This window comes from Gambusia affinis, linkage group LG21 (genome assembly GCF_019740435.1).
Source record: "Gambusia affinis linkage group LG21, SWU_Gaff_1.0, whole genome shotgun sequence".
In the NCBI taxonomy this organism is placed as follows: domain Eukaryota; kingdom Metazoa; phylum Chordata; class Actinopteri; order Cyprinodontiformes; family Poeciliidae; genus Gambusia; species Gambusia affinis.
The window spans coordinates 23,494,382-23,510,670 of NC_057888.1; the positions used below are offsets into that span (position 1 = coordinate 23,494,382).

A 16,289-nucleotide genomic window follows, 5' to 3' on the forward strand; every position below is an offset into this window, starting at 1 on the left:
GATAAGGACTAATGGCAGAACTGAGCTTGTTTCTCTGCAACCAGACGGTCCATCTGGGAGAGATGAGAGACACCAGAAGTGTTGCTGATGCTCAGGGTTCTTGGTCTCTAGTGGAGAAGCAGTTTGAAGCTTCATGGCCTCATTAGCCTGCGACAGACTGGCGACCTGTCCAGGGTGACCCCGCCTCTCGCCCGGGACGCAGCTGGAGAGGAACCAGCAACCCTCCCGTTAGGGACGAAGGGTGTTCAGAAAATGGATGGATGGATGGATTAACTGAAATTGTATTTCATTAGCAATTATAGCAAACCAAAAATGGAATTGTAGCATACTGTAATCACACTACTAGTATATAAAATATATGCCAATATACTTAAAATCCATTCTAAATATATTTTAAATGTAATTTGATCACAAAAATAATACACTCAAAATATACTACCGTAATCAAGCATGTTCATATGACATAAAAAAATAACATACTTAAAGTATATCAAGTATAACTTTAATTCTTCCAAAAAGTACATGAAAGTACTTAGTACACTTTAATCCAATTTAAATACTATTAAAAGACACTAAGCACAAAATTAGTTGTTCCAAAATGTTAACTAATACTAAGTGAACTTAAAGTGCACCAATTTATACTCATGACTAGTCTGACTAAGTATGCTGACTAAAGTATATTCTCAAGTATACTAAAATTTTAAATCCTTAGTATATTTATTTTTCACCAGGGTTTCTTAGCATGATGAGATCATTTTTAAGAATACCACATTCAAGATTTGCAGACAGGTTTAATCAGTAGGTGGACCTCTTTCATATTTCAACTTTAATTGTGTATACATCTGAAAACAGCAAGTATGAAAAATACATCAGTGGAACAGCAGACATTCAGTCCTTTCTTTGCATGTGTGCAACTGAGCATCCATGTTTTACCACCTATCAAACTATTCTTCCCAGAAAAATGGCTTTGGGGTATTTGTCCCTCAGAGATGACCATTGCACAAAAAAATAGTCAGATACCAGGTACAGGATCCTGCCGCTTAAAGACAGTGTCTGCACTCGGCAAATGCTTTCAACATACACTATCCCGACTTTCTTTATTCCCAGAATTCTGAGTAAAAGTCCAGTTATACATAGAGGAACGCAGGTCCCTGGACCATTACACAGCACCTGTGAAGACACACAGACACAAAGAGAGAGGGCTGAGCACATTTCCAGGATATAACACTGACAAAGATCAGAACATGTCTGTCTATTCAGGATGGCAGTAAATGGGCCATGTAATGGAAAGTTGGCTTTAATCAGAGAAATGGAGGTTGTAAACACACTTGTATTCAAAGTTGAAGGCCACATTTAGACAAAATGCTTCTCATACTATGAACACAAAGTGGAAAGAGAGATGAAGCGATTGGGCATCTTACTGGCAAATACTGATTCACAGTTTTTCATTCCAATGTGATCTTCTCCAATGGGTAATAAACATGTTACTCCCGTTGATATGTGGAAAGGTGGCCATTTTTATTTACCTGTAGGTTTTGGTTTTAGCTTTCTAGGTTTGTGAGTTGCATTATTTATTGAAGGAGCCGCCTCTCACTGCCTGCCTGAGCTAGAGGCTACTGGTTCTCTCCTTGGCTGTGAACCTTGTCACAGGCCGACACTTGCATCCGCATAGCTGCTGCTCAGAGCTTCTGGCTGCAAGTCGATGGCTCGTCCACAACTGTCAGTGCCAGTCATCCTCAATGGTGATCCTCTCAGCAGCTTGCCATCTTGCCTCCCTGTAATTAGTCACAAGGAGAGACCTACGACTAATTACATAAGTGTCTCTCATCTGTGGTGAAGGGAGATGGAAATAACGGGGCGTCTGGAGAGAGCACGGGACAGAGAGAGAGACAAAAGCAATGAGGGCATTGCCAACAGCCAGCCTGCTTGCCAGGGGCTGGGAGGTAAGACAGCAAACTGCTGAAAAGATGGGAACAGAAAATGATCAGGTACCAGCATTGATTTGCAGCCAGAAGCTCTGAGCAGCAGCAACAAGGATGCGAGCTTCAGGGTCATTGCAGGTGATGGTGTAAGAGAGGAGTAGCCCCAAGGAAACAGAGACAGTAAGGTTGTGGTGGGGCCACAGAGGGGCTCACCCGAGTGAAACTTGTCACTCAACATTGTTGTGCATGTTGGCCAGATGGAGAGGAGGACCCGCCCGGGCCTGGGACAAGGACAGGATGGAAGGAGATACCAGCCCTAGCGCTCCAAGAGCTGGATCTGTGGCTCATGGTCGACCATGAAAGGACTGCAGGTGGGAGCCATCGTTTCACTCTTATCGTTAAGACTGCTGGACATTTCACAATTGCATTATGCTGTCACATTTTAAGTAAAGGTCTTAGGCATCACTTACTGTACAGTTTTGAGGGTCCAGATGTATAAAATCAAGAAAATGTAATTACAGGAAGCCCTAGAAGGTTGTTTTGAGTCTACAACTTGGATTGCTCTTTGCCAGCCACCTAGAGAGGACATCAGTGCTACTACTTAGTATGTGACCAACTACACTGTGTGCACAATTATTACTCAATTTGTAGTTTTGATGATTAATGTTATTGTTGAACATCTACAGCGCTCTCTGTCAATCCAAAATATTAATAACCTCTCAAACCTGAATATTTAAGAAAATAAAAGTGAGATTTTGGCTTTTTTAAGACAATATCTATGTGTACAGGATTATTGGGCAACTGAATTCAAACTGAAACTTTTCCCATCTCACTTGTTTATTGTCATCTGTTAAAGTGAGAATAATAAATATACAATTCAAAATTGACAAACATTTCTGGCATTTGAAAAATAAATCAGTGACCAATGTAGCCACCCTTCTTTTCAATAACAGTTATGGAGTCTGTCAGTTTCTTGATCAGTTGACCATCACCTTTTTGTGCAGCAGCAGCCACAGCCTCCCAGACACTGATCAGAGATGTGAACTGTTTAAGAAGGGCCCACAAGTTCTCTATGGGGTTTAGTTCTGGTGAGGAAGGGGGCCACTTCATGGTTCTTTCATCTTTAAGACCTTTACTGGCCAGACACATAGTGGAGTAGTTTGATGCATGTTATGGAGCATTGTCCTGCATACAAATCCTGGTCTTCTTGAAAGATGCAGACATTTTCCTGCATCACTGCTTGAAGAAAGTGTCTTCTAAAAACTGGCAGCAGGTTTGGGAGTTGATTTTGAATCCATCTTCAACCTGAAAAGGTCCAACTCTTTCATCTTTAATGATACCAGAACTTCCCAGTACCCCGCCTTCACCTTGCTGGCATCTGATGCAAAGTGGAGCTCGGTGCCCATTACTGATCCTGCCACAGATCCATCCATGTGGTCCGACAAGAGTCACTCTCATCTCATCGGTCCCTAAACTTTGAAAAATCTGTCTTGGTTCAGTTTTGACGTTTCAACAGTGTGTCTTGTTCAGTGATGGTCAGATTTCAGCCTTCCGTAACTTGGCCATGGCTCTGAGCTCTGAACATCTTGTACTTCTGGAACTCCAGGTAGGTTGCAGTTCTGGAATATGAAGATAACTGGTTCTTGGTAGCTTCATGTTTGATTCTTCTCAAATCTTTAGGAGTTCTCAACACGTTTCTTGTGACCCTGTTTACCATTTGCAGTAAAACATTTGATGGTTCTATGCAGGAGCGAGTCAGCTATTACCAACAGTTCCTCAGACCTGACTTAAGAGGAAATGAGATCAGGCTTTTTCTGTTGTTGCTCCTATTCTATAGATCAGTGTTTCCCAATTCCGGTCCTCAAGGCCCCCCTGCTCTGCATGGTTTAGATGTGCCTCTATAGCAGAACAGCTGATTTAAATGATTGCATGACGTCTTCTGCAGCCACCAAGTACTTCAGGAGCCTGTTAATCACCCAAAGATTCAATCCAGGTGTGTGGCAGAAGGGAAACACCTAAAACATGCAGTCAGGGGCCCTGAGGACTGGAATTGGGAACCACTGCTATAGAACAATCTACCTTTCCAAATTAGATCTGCCCACAGCCTGGATCATTTTTATTCTTTGGCATTTATTTGAAGTAATGTTTTGATACTTTGTTTTTATCAATTTGTGTTATTTTATTGACAAACATTCAGCTTATCCAAGGAAATCCCTCAGTCCTCCTGGGCCCCCCAGCACCATTTCAGCTAACGGTTAGCTGCTTACCAGAGTCCGGCAAAATGAGCTGATACAAGACGGGGCGGGTCAGAAAAACTACAACAAAAGCTAAAAAGCGCATAAGCCTATTCAGAAAGATGATTCAAACTAACCGATATGTTAATTACCACACTAACTTTGACCGTTGGAGGAGATTCAGTAGCGGACAAGGAGAGGGAATTAGCGATTCAGGGAGTTTATTATCATCGAGGAGGAGGATGAGAGAGACATGGGACAGATTGAGGAAGAGTTCAGGTTAGCTGCTGCTGCCCGGGAAGAAGGAGTGAAAATGTCTATGAAGCGTTCCCTCTTCATTTGTGGATGAAGAGGGAACGCCCTCCTGCCTGCCATCCCCCCCCCTACCCGAGTCCGGGTAGGGGAACCCAACATTGAGCAAGCATTTAGTCAGAAAAACACTGAGATAACACACGGATCATGGTGGTACATAGAATTAATAATAAACACATTCTGAGAGGTTTTTAGTAATAAGAAGAATTTCAATAGGAAACGTATGAACAGAAAAAAATTATAACAGCTAAAAAACAGCTATTAATACTATTTAAAAAATGTTTTAAAAAATGACTAGACACATGTTTAATAAATACATAATGAATTTACTGCACTACACTCTGTTAAGGTGTCCATCCTTTATGTTAAATTAGTCTGTGTAAGTACATATGTATGGTACGCGTCATGTCAGTAAATTGGTTTTCATAGAGTTAGGAGTAAATTGTATATTTTATATAATTTGCTTGTACTGGTGGGGTTTGTAATCAAAAGAAAAAAAAGTGGTCAGTGAAAAATGTTCTCTACCAGCCACAGTGGCTGATAGAGAACATTTTTTATTTAGACCCCTGGGTTTTATGATCATGCCCCGATATCTGAGCAATTTCAAGAGTGCTGCATCCCTCTGAAACAAAGAAATGTTACCGTTACCGTGGTGACAGTCACAGTAATGTTTCGTTATATCAGAATGCAGGGTTTCCGCCAGAAAACTTACTAAGCCTGGTGGTTGGAAATACTTTTGGTTGAAAAACTAAAGTTCTGTCACTAACCCAAGAAACTTTCCACCGATATCTTCAGACTTTTTAACTGACTTGGTCTTAAATCAAATCTAATCAAATTTTATTAGCATAGCACATTTCAGCAGCAAGGCAATTCAAAGTGCTTTACATCAAATCAAACACAGAAACACAATGCAACATAGAATCAACAATCAGAACATGACAATAAGTGAAGTTCCATCAATAAATTTGTAATTGATTACGTTTTGAATACAATCCTAAACAGGTTGGTTTTTAGTGGAGTTTGTATCCATAAAAGGTTTACCCGTTACACTCCTACTGTGTTTTATGGAACAGAATATCCATTGCTATTTTTATTCCCACTCTCGCCCACAATCACACAGTTTAAAACTTGTAAACAGCCTTTCGAAGGGCTTCCGGCTCCAGGCTCCATACAACTCTTTCACAGAATTTTGCTCTGGGACTCCGCCGTTCCTCACGTATTTATGTGCAATTGCAACATAGAATCTTAAGCCATTTATCCATTATTATTTTTAAAAACAGCTAAGCTAACTGTAGTGTCTTTGAGCTCACATCATGGCATGTCTACATGCAGTACCTCACGCCCGGGGATTACAGTTTGAGAAAGACTGCCTTAAAGTCAAGCAGGTGGTTCCTACATCCAGCAGTTAAAGATATGGAAAGATGTTAGCTGCCAGAGGTCTGGAAATATCCATCCGGACAAAAGGTGTTGCTACAGAGCAGGTCAAAAACAAAATTAGAATCTTGTGGTTCTCACTCATGTTGTCTACCAAACCATCTGTACACTGGGCTCCTCCTGGTAGACAAGTCCCTGGAGCTTTTATTCACATTGGTTTAACTCTAATCTTAACTTCATCAACAGAAATAAAAACAATTATTTTCTGTTGTTGTGAATCATCTGAAAACAAATTCATAATATGAAGTGCAGAGAGAATCAAAAGACATGGTTGTGTCAAGGTTTTGGGTCACTCACCACATCAGGCTGGAGTCTGAACACCAAAGGGAGGGAGTATCTCAGAGCGTTCAGGGTGCTCACAACAGAGGAACTCCATGACTGGGCCACCTCTCGGCTCCTTGGGATCCGATTAATGGTGAACTAAACAGTTAAAACACAGTCAGGATTTTCTTCTTTTGGATCTGTAAAGTAAGTAAATAATTATTCCCTAAACTTGACAACTTCTTGCTTCATAGTTGGCAACAAGATGTGTTTGAGAAAACAGGCAATGAGTAATTTTTATCATTGTGCAGGAGTGATGCCTACTCTCCTCTGCAGAAGTGTTTTCATTCAGCCACATTGGAAGATTTTGGCATCAATGTCCTGTTGAAGATCATGTAACAACATTTTAATTCATAAATTCAGACGTTAACTAGGGGAATCCCAACTTTTTATTTTGTTTTCTGAACCAGTCAGCGATGGACTTCCAAGTGTGCTCCAGATCATTGTCCTGCAATAGAAATTGATGGTTGGACATTATCTGCTATAGAGCAGAGATCATATTTCCATCAACAAGTCATTCAGGTTCTGAAGCAGTAAAATAACCGTATACCACCATGCTATGACCAACATGTTGGACTGTAGGTAGAATATTGCTTTTATGAAATGTTGCATTAATTTTACAACAGCATGCACACCTTCCAGAAAATAGTTTTAAAACCCTAGAAGAACTAAAGGGCGTGGTGATTTGTATCTGAAAAAACTGCAGGTATCCATTCAAAGATATGGTTTCCTTTATTATCACTCAACTTACAATTCTTGATGCAGTGAAACAAAATGATCAGCAAATATCACACTTAGAATTTCTTTCTGATAATACAGTTGCTAAAACTATTGAACTACTGCAAGCTACTACAATAAAACACCTGTTCTGCCACACTCTAGAAAGTTCTAACACATTAAGGCTCTGATAGGTTCTCATCGACCATGATTGACAGGCAGACCAGCCAATCACAGTCCAGACAAGCCTACAAGGCGAAGTCCAGAGAAGCTGTGGTATTTTCTACACTAGAGCTGCAAAATATATCATCATAGCAAAATCAGTGTGTTCATGTTCCAAAGAATTATTTAGAGCTATAATTATTGGCCAACGTGTTCAAACTGTTAAGAACATAAATTTTTTATGCCAATACGCCCGTTGGAGTCTCATGGCAGCAGAATCTCACACAGAGCACAAATGACATTCCCCAAAGTGATGAAAGCACATATGAGAGAGTGAAAAAAGGACGTGATATTGTCTACGCTGCAGCCCTGCTTCCAGACTGAGAGTTGTCAGGGACTTTGATCAGGCTCAATGTGTTGCTTTTGGAGATATTCCTCTTAAACCAGAGTTAAAACACTTGTTGTATCCTTCCCAAATCTTTGACGCAAATGACCACATTTCCCAGATAAGATATGATGTTTGACGGTCTTTTTTCACCAGCATCTTATCTGTGATCTCCATACTTTTATGCTTCATTGACCTGCAATCCATCATCTCAACATGGATTTCCATGTTTGTTCATTTGGTGACCTCCACCTGCCTCATCAGGCACATCTGAGCTGATTGATCTTAGTACTATGAATACCAACCAGTGAGAGGCAAGTGACTCTCTTCAAACTTCTCCATTATTTGCCTTTCTGTAAATGGAAAGCAGTAAAATGTGTCAGATCAGTGTGGGGCCCTGACAGAACTGTTCTGTGGACCTCAGGAACATTATTTTTAGTTCTCTCTGTGCATTCTTGGTCATATTTGACTCCTCCCATTGCTCTCCGGCCCTGTCTTTTATTTGGAACGGTGATTCTTGAGAACAATTGAATTCAGTCATCCATGTTTCAATTCATGATTAGCTAGTTTGGTCTTTTGAGGAACCAGGAGGATCTTTGAAGTTTAGGAAACTTTATTGACCACATAAGTAAATGATTATTTTTACCATGGATAATGGAATCTCTTAAGGACATTTTCACAATCAACATCAATTAACTGTGCTGCTAACAGAGGTTTGAAACCCTAATCTTAGATACAACATATTAAAAGATAACTTTTTTTTCTCGCCGCCTGAAGTTAAATCAGACCAAATCTCTTGTTTTAAGTCGGGATGAACAAAGTTATTTTCAATTGCTAAATGCCACAATAATGAGAGAAGGAATATGTCAAAGATTTATATATTTATTAATGTTTACATATATTTCCTCAGTATGTGGCAGAACTGCCTTTGAACTGGATGGTTTGGGTGAAACCTTTTGCGTTTCCTTTCCCAAGTTTTTCACAATAGTTTGCTGTCATTCTGGCCCATTCCTCCTGATGGAACTGGAATAACTCGTCAGGATTTTAGGTGCCTCAATCTCACAAAACTTTCCAGAATTTCTCACATTGTCATAGGACTGAGTTGAAAACATTGACTTGTTCTTGAGCCACTTTATACTCTGGCTGTTAGCAGAGGGTCGTTGTCCATCCGGCAAACTCCAATGGACCTGAGCTTAAACTCCTGGCTGATCTTTAGATGTTGCTTCAAGATTTTATACATTGTTCTTTCCTCATAATGTAATTTATTAAATTCAAATTCAAATCAAATCTTCTTTTTAATCCAAGAGGAAAATTAAATGTTACAACTCATTTAATTAAAGAGATATTGCATATGGTCATAGCTGAGGACACTAGCTCAGGTTATAACAGGAAATAATATCAGCTACCATAAATATGCAGATGACACACAGCTCTACATTATGATGTCACCAGGTGACCTTTGACCCCATCCAATCACTGAATAAATGCTTAGAACAGATAAATGCGTGGACGTGCCAAACTTTCTCCAGCTGAACAAAAACAAAACTGAAGTTATTATTTTTGGACCTAAAGAGGAACGATCTAGAGTTATAGATCTAGAGTTATAGATCTAGAGTTATAGATCTAGAGTCAGTGCACAGCTTCAGTTATTACAACTAAAACCCAGTGATCAGTCCGAAACCTGGGAGTAGTGATGAACTCTGACCTGAATATTCACAGCCACATAAAGACAGTTACAAAGTCGGCCTTCTATCACCTGAAGAACATTTCCAGGATTAAAGGACTAATGTCTCAGCCAGATCTAGAGAAACTCATCCATGTGTTTATCTTCAGTTGCATTGATTATTGTAACGGCGTCTTCACAGGTCTGTCCAACAAATCAATCAAACAGCTGTAGCTGATCCAGAATGCTGCTGCTGGAGTTCTGACTAAAACCAGGAAGATAGAGCACATAACACCAGTTTTAAAGTCCCTCCACTGGCTCCCTGTAGCTCAGAGAATAGACTTTAAAATACTGTTGTTGGTTTATAAATCACTGAATGGTTTAGCACCACAATACATTAAAGATCTGCTGCTGTTGTATCAACCTTCCAGAACTCTCAGGTTCTGGTTCTGGTTCTGCTCTGCATCCCCAGAACCAGAACCAAACGAGGAGAAGCAGCATTCAGCATCTATGCACCACAAATCTGGAACAAACTTCCAGAAAACTGTAAAACAGCTGAAACACTGACTTCCTTTAAATCTCAACTAAAAACCCACTTGTTTAGAGTTGCATTTGAAACGTAATCAATTAAGAATTTAATGATGGAACTTGACTTAATGTCATGTTTTGATTGTTGATTCTATGTTGCATGACATTTTTTTATGATGTAAAGCTCTTTCATATGCCTTGTTGCTGAAATGTGTTATACAAATAAAATTAGACAGACAGACAGACAGGATGTCCTATAGCAACAAAAGTCTGTATTACAACAATTTGAAGAACCCTTCCACTGATTTATTTAAAGCCACTTTCATAAAGAGGATGGTCAGGGTTGCCCATAATTTTCTTGATTTCATGCTACGTAAAGCATCTTCTCCGTGCTGTAAACCACCTTGTTGTTGCTCTGGCTATTCATCATAACAAAAGAGCAAAGAATAAGTATTGGCAAAAACAGCCATTCCTGCTTAGGAATGCTCCAATCAGGCTTATTACTGAGAATTCCAAACACCCTTGAGGGCCGATCACTATCGATCATTGATACTGATCACATGGATTGGCTGTTCATTTTTTGCTTTAGGTATAAATGCTGCTATTTAATCTGGCAAAACAAAACCATAAAAATCACCTAATACAGACAAACATTCAGTCAAACGTTCTTTGGACGTTACTATTTAACAGTTAGACTTTCACACTAAAATATACATAAAGTCAAATAAATATCACAACACTGCCTATATAAAATAAAAAAGGAAACATTCTTTTAGAGTCAAATGTAGGTTGGATCAAAATAAACCGTCCATGGTTACTAAATCAAAATTCTACGTTTTATGCTGACTCTGATCTGGTGGTGTAATTCTGCAGAATACAGGGAGAAAGCAGAGGAGCTCAATTGTTTTCACAGATTATCTACCTCTTGATGGACGGGCGGCCTGTCCAGGGTGTAATTCGCCTCTCGCCCATTGACAGGCGGAGATGGTCACCAGGACCCCTCCCGACCCAAAAGATGTACGTTAGTGCATAGCGAAAGTTTTAATTCATATGTAAAAACTTATTTCTAAGTTACATGCTGCAGCTTTCAGCATGTGTTCAATGTAAGACACTACTGTTTGGTGGAGTGGAAACGGCACCACGTTTGAAATATTATGTCTCAGTAGTGCGTCGTGGTGGTTCAACAGTGAGAGCAGAACCCAGTGTCTTACACCTCTAGCCCAAAGACTTACGGTAACTTATTTTTGGGTTATTTGCTTAGCTTTCTTACCATCATACTAATCCGGCTGAGTGCTGGAAATTTTGTGCTGCTTTCCAAGCTTACTGTGGGTAATACATTAATATTTAGCTAAGTCATGGTTTAAAATCATGCATGGCACGAAATGTTTCCCTGCTTAAATAAGCACATCTTAAGTTTACCCAGGACCATTTGGATGATCCAGAGGGGTCATGGGAGAAAGAGAAATTGATTTAATCAAAGTATGTCAAGAATATGTGTGTATGTATTCCACCTTAAGTAGTGGAGACCTAAAGCAGTGGAGAACATCAGCAGCATTAAGTTCCTGGGGATTCACATTACAGACAACCTTGGCTGGACAACTCATATCAACTTATATCACTTCCCTGTCCAGGGTGACCCTGCCTCTCGCCCGGAACGTAGCTGGAGAGGCACCAGCAACCCTCCTGACCCCATTAGGGACAAGGGTGACCGGATAGATGGATGGATGGATGGATGGAAGGATGAAAGCATCATGTCACAGAAAGCAGGGTTTTCCTGATCTACCTCCAATTAACTCTCTCAGTCAATCAAAACCCATGCAAACCCATGATGTCATTATCTGGATTTTCGGTCATGTTTACAGAAATATTAATCATTTTGTACGTAAACCTCTGATTTTGAAGTCATTCATTTAAAAAAAAAAACTCTTGACATATTCTCTCTCTCCCTCTCTCATTATTGTGGCATTTAGTACATGAATCTTTCAGGTAATTCTAACTGATCTAAAACGAGAAGTTCCCTCTGATTTAACTTCAGCTGCTCTGGTTCTTCCTGCTACTTACTACCTCAGTAAAGTCGACACGTCAGTGCCTGTACCTGGACGTCAGCGTGTGACTGTGGTTTAGAACTTTCAAAGGCGACAATTTTCTCCTCACTCATCTTGTCAGTGTCAGCAATCACGTAGTGTCGAGGTGTGTAGGCAGCAGAGAGGCTCTCCATCAGCCGCATGATCTCTGTGGTGTGACCACCTAGAAACACGAAGAGCAAACAAACAGGACGAGAAACTGGATCAACATGCAGCTGCATCACCAGGGAGACGTGATCACCAGATTCTTTTTACTGACGATCCGTCACTAAAGTGAACACAGGACAGCTGGCCTGATCTGGTTATACACGTTGAATCTTACCTGATCCTGCAACGACCAGAACCGCAACATGGCTTCTGGTTTTGGGCGGATGATTAGATCCCGAATTTAAGACAAAATAAACCCGAAGAAGAAATAATAAAGCTGTCAGGAACAGAGAGAACACAACTCCGAAAAGCAACATCACAGAAACTACGGAAACTGTTTTAAACCAAAAAGATATTACTTCTTCTTCTTCTTCTTTTTTATGGCGGTTGGCAAGCAACTTTTAGATGTGCATTACCGCCATCTACTGGAATGGAGTGTGGATCGGGACGCTACCTATATACACCCACCTCAAAAAAAAAAAAAAAAAAAAAAAAAAAACAACTTAAGATATTACTTCTTCTTCTGAATGGCTTTAATTTTGTTGCATTGCGCCCCCTGTGGTTTACTTCAGTCACAACTTACATAAAATCTGCCTTTTTTCTTTTTCAGGGCTGCTGAAAAAAAAGTGGTGTCCCTAAAGGATGATTAGAGGATTGCTGGTGCCAATCCCCAGCTGACGTTCCGGGCGAGAGGCGGGGTCACCCTGGACAGGTCGCCAGTCTGTCGCAGTGTATAAAATATGTAATGCCAATATACTTAAAATGCATTCTAAATATATTTTAAATGTAATTCAATCACCAAAATAGTACACTCAAAATATACTAATCAAGCACGTTTATATTTCATAAAAAGTAATATACCTAAAGTATATTAAGTGTAACTTAAGTTGTTCAAAAAATTACATGAAAGTACACTTAGTACACTTTAAATTGTGCTTTATACCATTTAAATACTATTAAAGGACACTAAGCACTAAATTAGTTGTTCCAAAATGTCACACTTTAAGTTAACTAATCCTAAGTGAACTTGAAGTTTACTCAAGATTAGTCTGACTTAAAGTATGCTCAAGTATACTAAAATTTAACATACTTAGTATATTTATTTTTCACCAAGGCAGGCTTTCTGGAAAATTCCCTTCTAATGTTAAATATGTGACAGATTACTGGATAAAAGAAATTTCTACTTGCTCATTTTTGGTGGCTCAAACATACCATCACACAAAACAATCATTGAGAATTTTGAAACGGTTGCTCTTTATTTGCCAAAGTTAAATGGGGGGGGGGGGGGGGCTCTGACTGATTAGATAGTTAAAGAAATGACTCCAGAGATTGGAAATATCTTAATTTTAGATTTCTGCAATGTATGAGCTCATGTTTATGCAAATATGAGCACAATTACTCAACATTTTATATATGTCACTGTTTACATACTTCTTGTTAATTTTGTATTAATAAACATCGTTATTTTATTTGAAAGGTTAAAAAAATGAGCCAATGCCACCCCGAGCACCAAACTACCCTAGAGTTGGGCTGAGTGTGCTGAAATTGTTTTTGATATGTTTGATCATTTGCATGACTGCATATTTAATTCAAGTATTTATTTTAGAGAGATAACCAGCATGCATTGCCTCCAGGGCTTGATTAATTGGATGAGGTGACGTCAGCTCACTAGAACACACCCGTGTGAACTCACGCGCCATGCCTTCTCCTATTCCTGTCACGCGCCTGTTACGGAAAGACATCTACCCGTCTGCAGACATCGCGGCTTGTAGCAGCCCGCTCTTCCAGCTGTCCCAAGGGTCCACCTTGCAGGTCCCTCCCCAGCGGTCCCATGGTAAAGTCGCAAGCCGCCTCTGGTCCTCCGTGATTTACTGGGATCAGCTGCGCTCCGTGGAAGTTGTGGGCTGCGGGGGCTTCGGCTCCGTCTACAAGGCGGAGTACCTCGGGGAAACTGTTGCGCTGAAGAAAGTGAAAAAGAGAACAAAGAACAAACTGGCCTCCCGACAGAGTTTCTGGGCTGAGCTGAACGCCGCACATCTCCACCATAAAAACGTCGTGCGCATCATCGCCGCAAGCACGTGCGTGCTGGCGGACTTGGAGGATGAAGCGATCGGAGCGATCGTCATGGAGTTCGTGGGCAGCAGAAATCTGCAGCAGATCATATACGAGAGCTCGGAGGAGCTCGGGGAGGACCGCTGGCGGAAGTACTGCACAGACATCGTGAAGGGCTTGAGCTTCCTTCACTCCCACAGTGTTGTGCATCTGGACATCAAACCAGCCAACGTGCTGGTATCGCGGGGAGAAGTGTGTAAAATTGCCGATTTTGGTTGTTCCCTGAAGCTGGAGCGTGACTGTGAAGTGAGCGCCGTCAGCCCCCAGGTCAGCCACGGATGTGGCACGTATTCACACCGAGCCCCTGAGCTGCTCAAAGGTGAGCAGGTGTCTCCTAAAGCGGACATCTTCTCGTTGGGGATAACCATGTGGCAGCTTTTGACCAGACAGCCCCCCTACACGGGTGACAGGCAACACGTCCTGTATGCTGTGGTGGCGCACAATCTGCGGCCGTCTGTATGTGACCACCCGGTGTTTCTTTCTGTGCTGGGGAAGCGGTGTGCGGCGTTGCTGGGCCGCTGCTGGAGCGCAGATGTCTGCTGCAGACCCAGCGCCGAGGATGTGCTGCATCAGCTGGAGCTCCTAAGGTCACCCAGGTGATTTTGGGTTGTAATGATTATTATAATTATCATTATTATTATTCTAGTTTTGGAGCGTTTCAGTGGAGTTTAGATGGTGTTGTGCAGCGAAGCCCTGACAGGATCGCAGCTTTCATTTTGGACATAATGTGCCTCAAATTTAAACATCCAGACGAGTTGAAGGCTCGGGTTCTGCCAACTAAGCAGTCAGCAGACTAGCCTTTTCTTAACAACTCCAAATGTATTTTTTGTTTATCTAAAATTGATTCAAATGTTTTCATTAAAATTGTTCTTACTGTGTGTGTATATATATATATATATCTTAAGGTGTTTATTTCTGCACCAGATTAATTTATTAGGCTCAATTCACATACTGTATCTCTCAGGCTGTAAATCTATATTTTTTAGACAATGGCTAAGAAGATGATTAGGGCTGCTGACAAAAAAGAATTCAGTTTAATCTCAGATTAAAATCAGATTTTTAGTTTTTTTTCAGTAATCCTAATCCTCTTCCTCCAATATTGTACTTATTAGGAAACATTTCAGTTCCTACTTAAGTTTTTGGTTTTTAGATGACTATTTGTATGTTAAATTTAAAGTAATTATTGTTGATATGAATAAATTGTAGAAATATGTCACTCAGCATATTGAAGCTTTGTACTTTCATTGAGATTGTTTTCTTGTTCAAGCCTTCATTCCCACCTTTCTGGAGGAAAGTGCTTTTTTGGACAATCATTCTTTTTTTTTTTGGATACTATGCAGTTTTTAAAATTTAATTAGTATTTTCCATCAATAAGAGCCAACATACCTAAACATCACAAGGTAACCTGAGGCAGTACAAGCACTGAAGAGGTTGACAGATTGGACTGGGCTTTAGTGTGGGTGGATTTCTATATCCTGCAATATCTTGACCTGTTGCCTGGTGTTGGAACCAAGTGTCTGTGTGAGTACAGTGTTGTTGTGAACATGCCCAACTTTCTGAGACTCTTAGGGACTGATTATGCTGCATCCATGAGACTTTTAATGATCTTTACTTATTAAACTAACTATGAAATGCTCAAGCGACTGCCTGATTCTGATGAAGACACTGCATGACTCCTAGTGTCATCCTGGACATTCCAAGCAATGACTGTATCTAAAGCAGATGTAGTGAATAATGAGGCTTATCTGCACACACTGTTCTATTTTTAGAAATCTAAATGTCCTAACTTGAGACACTTTAAAGGCAGTGTGTAATATTACTGCTTCCAGTTTTCTGCTTGATTAAATACAAGCATGAAAATGCAAATTGAACTCTTCCATCAACACTCAGCACTGGAAAACGTACAACAACACAAATGCCTAGATTTGTTATCTCTAAGTCTTCCTTATTGACAGATCAACCCCAAATGATTCTGGTCTCTGGCAGACAGCCTTTGAATGGACCATTAGAACCAGGAGTTGAAGGTGGGTCACCTTTAGTGTTCTGTGGATCTGCCACTCTGGACTCTTCACCCTGTTCACTCTATTTTCAGACACAGTGTGCTGCTGGAGCTGCAGCAGATGCATGTCCTGGTTAAGAACAAGCACATTTGCAACATAAGACAACATCTTGTAATGTCTCATAGAAACTAAAATCTAAGTGGTACAAGATCTATGGCTTTGTGTTTTCAGAAAAAGTCTTGGATAAAATTTTCACACACCTGATGAA

At 40.4% G+C, this 16,289-nt stretch overlaps 2 protein-coding genes across 2 annotated transcripts; one reads left to right on the forward strand and one right to left on the reverse strand.

The window, feature by feature from the left end:
- Nucleotides 1–771: 771 nt before the first annotated feature.
- alg14 (ALG14 UDP-N-acetylglucosaminyltransferase subunit) lies at nucleotides 772–12,286 on the reverse strand. The gene is made up of 4 exons (XM_044105495.1): nucleotides 12,085–12,286; nucleotides 11,774–11,925; nucleotides 6,200–6,322; nucleotides 772–1,170 (listed from the first exon to the last, which is right to left on the reverse strand). Exons 1-4 carry the CDS (start codon nucleotides 12,224–12,226, stop codon nucleotides 940–942), a joined length of 648 nt encoding a protein of 215 aa, XP_043961430.1. The 5' UTR covers nucleotides 12,227–12,286; the 3' UTR covers nucleotides 772–939.
- Nucleotides 12,287–13,531: 1,245 nt separating this feature from the next.
- Nucleotides 13,532–15,237, forward strand: mos (v-mos Moloney murine sarcoma viral oncogene homolog). The gene has a single exon (XM_044105496.1). The coding sequence runs from the start codon at nucleotides 13,608–13,610 to the stop codon at nucleotides 14,619–14,621; it is 1,014 nt and encodes a 337-aa protein (XP_043961431.1). The 5' UTR covers nucleotides 13,532–13,607; the 3' UTR covers nucleotides 14,622–15,237.
- Nucleotides 15,238–16,289: the final 1,052 nt, after the last annotated feature.

What these genes read in the sequence shown, in the direction of transcription:
- alg14 (XM_044105495.1), bottom strand. Translation starts at nt 12,226, where the DNA reads ATGTTGCTTTTCGGAGTTGTGTTCTCTCTGTTCCTGACAGCTTTATTA. An exon ending in TCTGGTCGTTGCAGGATCAG is followed by an intron (nt 11,926 to 12,084) that starts GTAAGATTCAAC and finishes TCGTGTTTCTAG; the next exon opens with GTGGTCACACCACAGAGATC. An exon ending in TCAGACTCCAGCCTGATGTG is followed by an intron (nt 1,171 to 6,199) that starts GTGAGTGACCCA and finishes GTGTCTTCACAG; the next exon opens with GTGCTGTGTAATGGTCCAGG.
- mos (XM_044105496.1), top strand. Translation starts at nt 13,608, where the DNA reads ATGCCTTCTCCTATTCCTGTCACGCGCCTGTTACGGAAAGACATCTAC.